This window comes from Otolemur garnettii, unplaced genomic scaffold (assembly GCF_000181295.1).
Source record: "Otolemur garnettii isolate 467f Iridium unplaced genomic scaffold, OtoGar3 scaffold00025, whole genome shotgun sequence".
NCBI classification, from domain to species: domain Eukaryota; kingdom Metazoa; phylum Chordata; class Mammalia; order Primates; family Galagidae; genus Otolemur; species Otolemur garnettii.
Window position 1 is genome coordinate 15,736,703 of NW_003852420.1, and position 3,659 is coordinate 15,740,361.

Sequence of the window (3,659 nt, forward strand, 5' to 3'; positions counted from 1 at the left end):
CCAGCTACTTGGGAGGCTGAGGCAGGAAACTCGCTTGAGCTCAGGAGTTGGAGGTTGCTGTGAGCTGTGATGCCATGGCACTCTACCCAGGGGGGGATAGCTTGAGGCTCTGTCTCAAAAAAAAAAAGGTGAAATTAATTATAATCATATATCTCTGCAGTCCCCAACCTCTAGGGGTTAAACTGGTACCCATCCATGGCGTATTAGGAACTGGGCTGCACAGCAGGATGTGAGCGACTGTATTTATAGCCAGTCCCATCACTCACATCATTGCCTGGGCTCCGCCTCCTGTCAGATCTGCAGCAGCATTAAATTGGTTTTTTTAGGGGGGGACAGAGTCTTACTATGTTGCCCTTGGTAGAGTGCCGTAGCATCACAGCTCACAGCAACCTCAGATTCTTGGGCTGAAGCGATTCTCTTGCCTCAGCCTCCCAAGTAGCTGAGGCTACAGGTCCCCGCCACAACACCCAGTTATTTTTTTGTTGCAGTTGTCATTGTTGATTTTAACTGGCTCTGGCTGGGTTCGAACCCTCCAGCCTCTGTATGTGGCTGACGCCCTACCCACTGAGGTACGGGTGCCACCAGCATTAAATTTTTATAGGAGCTCAAACCCTGCTGTAAACTGCATGTGCAAGGGATCTAGGTTGTGTACTCCTTATGAGAATTTAATGCCTCATGATCTGAAGTGAAACTGAGGCAGTGATACTAGGGCTAGAGAGCAGCTTCAAATACAGCATGGGACCATCTAGTTGCAGGAAATCAAGCTCAGGGCTCCCACTGACTCTGCATTATAGTGAGTTGTATAATTATATAATTATATGTTATAATGTAGTAATAAGAGAAATAAAGTGCACAATAAACGTAATGTGCTTAAATCATCCTGAAACCATCTACCCCAGTCCGTGAGAAAATTGTCTTTCATGAAACTGGTACCTGGTACCAAAAAGGCTGGAGACTGTTGATATATCTTATTTAACCCAGTATATTATCATTTTAATATATAATATAAATACATTGTTAGATAGTTTTATTTATTTATTTTGAGACAGAGCCTAAAGTTATCGCCCTGGGTAGAGTGCTGTGGCGTTACAGCACACAGCAACCTCAAACTCCTGGGCTTAAGCAATTCTCTTGCGTCAGTCTCCCAAGTAGCTGGGACTACAGGCACCCACCACAACACCTGGCTATTTTTTGGTTGTAGTTGTCATTGTTGTTTGGCAGGCCTAGGCTGAATTCGAACCCTTCAGCTCTGGTGTATGTGGCTGGTGCCTTAGCCGCTTGAGCTACAGGCACCACCCAAGAGAGTGCTATGTTCATTTTTATACTAAATTTTTGTATATCTAAATCCATGTGTATTTACATTTATAGCAGATCTGGATTTAGATTGTCCACATGTCTTTTTTTTTTTTTTTGAGACAGAATCTCAGTATGTTATCCTGGGTAGCCATGGCATCATAGCTCACAGCAGCCTGCAACCTCAAACTCCTGGGCTCAAGCAATCCTCTTGCCTTAGCTTCCTGAGGAGCTGGGAGTACAGGTTATCTGCCACATGCCTGGCTATTTTTAAAGGTGGGATCTCATTGCTGATTAGGCTGACCTCAAACTCCTGACCTCAGGCAATCCACCCATCTCAGCCTCCCAGAGTGCTAGGATTGCAGGTGTGAACCACCTTGCCCAGCATGGTATCCACATGTGTCTCATGACAACTCTATTACTGTGCAGTGCAGGCAGAGCCTAAGTCCTTCCCATGAAGCCTCAAGGGTGAGCTGCCAGCCACATGTCAGCTAACAAAGGGAGGGATTTGCTTGGCAAGCAACATGTGGCTATTTTTATCTGATGTCCCATTAGCACCTCCTGCTGGAACTAACCCTACTGTGTACCCTCTGTGTTCTTGTGAGCTCCTTAAGAAACCACTTTTTGCATTTTTTTCAAAATCCCTACCAAACTACCCCTATCTAGTACCAAAGTTTCAACCATTTAGCAGATATTTATGGAGAGCTACTATGTGCCAGGTCACTGGCCCTAACAGAGATGAGGTCAGAGGTTCCTGATGTCAGGAAAGGAAGGAGCAGGTGTAGTGAGGGAAGGAGAGTGATACAGATGCTTATAATTAGAAGAGGCTGGGATGCATCATGAGTACAGCTAGGTGTGCTTGCACATTTTTTTTTTTCCAGTTTTTGGCCAGAGCTGGGTTTGAACCCGCCATCTCTGGCATATGGGGCTGGCGCCTTACTCTTTTGAGCCACAGGCGCCTCCCTTTTTAAAATGTTTTTTAATTTTTTTTTTTGGCTGTACACATTTTTTAACAACCGTAGAAAGGTCTGCGCAGTGTCCAAGAGGAAGACTAGAGAGGGTAGGCTTGAGGCAATAGCTGCTTCTTGGTGTCAGGCGCAATGGCTCACACCTGTAATCCTAGCACTCTGGGAAGCAGAGATAGGCAGATTGCTTGAGGTCATGAGTTGGAGACTAGCCTGAGCAAGAGCAAGACCCCATTTCAATTTTTTGAGAAAGAGTCTTACTCTGTCACCCTTGGTAGAGTGCTGTGGTGTCATTGCTCACAGCAACCTCAAATTCTTGGGCTCACAGCAAACCTCAAATTCTTGGGCTCAAGAGATCCTCTTGCCTCAGCCTCCCCAGTAGCTGGGACTACAGGTACCCACCACAATGCCAGGCCAGTTTTAGAGATGGGAGGGATCTCGCTTCTGCTCAGCCTGGTCTCAAACTCCTGACCTTAGGCAATCTGCCCACTTCAGCTTCCCAGAGTAAGAATCCATCTCTAAAAATAGCTGGACGTTGTGATGGGTGCCTGTAGTCCCAGCTACTCAGGAAGCTGAGGCAAGAGAATCTCTTGAGCCCAGGAGTTTGAGGTTTCTGTGAGCTCTGACATGACAGTACTTTACTAAGGATGACAAAGTGAGACTCGGTCTCAAAACAATAAAAAATAGCTGCTTCTTAACTGGGAAGTATTTCAGTACCTGAACATTTAGAATGGCTGTATCAGTGTACACCCAAGGTGAGCACAGCACCTCGAGCATGGAGTCCAACACCAAGCATGTAGTAGATGACAGGTGAACACAGAAGGGCATGCAGTGGGTATTCTGAGTCCTGAATGGTGTGTGTCCTTGTCCCAGCCCTTCCTCAGCCCATCTCAATGACTTCCTTGTCTGGCTTTCTCCATAGGGTTGGGCCAGCCCCTGCCAAGTGTGCCACAGCCCCAGGCCTTGCCCACGGGTGAGGATGAGGGAGACAAGCTGGAGCCCAAGCAGGTGGTCCTCATTGACAGCTCCTACCTGTGCCAGTTCTGCCCTAGCAAGTTCAGCACCTACTTTCAACTTAAGTCCCACATGACCCAGCATAAGAACGAGCAGGTAGGTGGGTGGTGTACAGACGGCAGGGGGTCATACCTCCCCAGGTGTGACTGCTGCCTGCTACTGGGGTCTTAAATGCTGCCTGGAAAGGGACGAGAGTCAATTGAATCTTCTCCCACAGCTCTTTGTCCTTAGGATAGATTCCTAGCAGAGGGGTGATGGAGTTAAGTGAGGTTACCCTTGGGACAAATCACAGAAAATTTAGATTCAAATTGGCTTGGCGCCTGTGGCTCAAGCGGCTAAGGCGCCAGCCACATACACCTAAGGTGGCAGGTTCGAATCCCCAGCCCG

General features: G+C 47.4%; 1 protein-coding gene across 3 annotated transcripts in view; it reads left to right on the forward strand.

Moving 5' to 3' along the window:
- Nucleotides 1-3,659, forward strand: part of ZNF341 (zinc finger protein 341) — a 55,265-nt gene that overhangs the window by 29,534 nt on the left and 22,072 nt on the right. For all 3 annotated transcript variants that reach the window (XM_012804105.2, XM_003788107.2, XM_003788106.2), the window contains one exon: nt 3,181-3,368. In XM_012804105.2, coding sequence (XP_012659559.1) covers nt 3,181-3,368 — 188 coding nt within the window. The remainder of the gene's footprint in view (nt 1-3,180; nt 3,369-3,659) is intronic.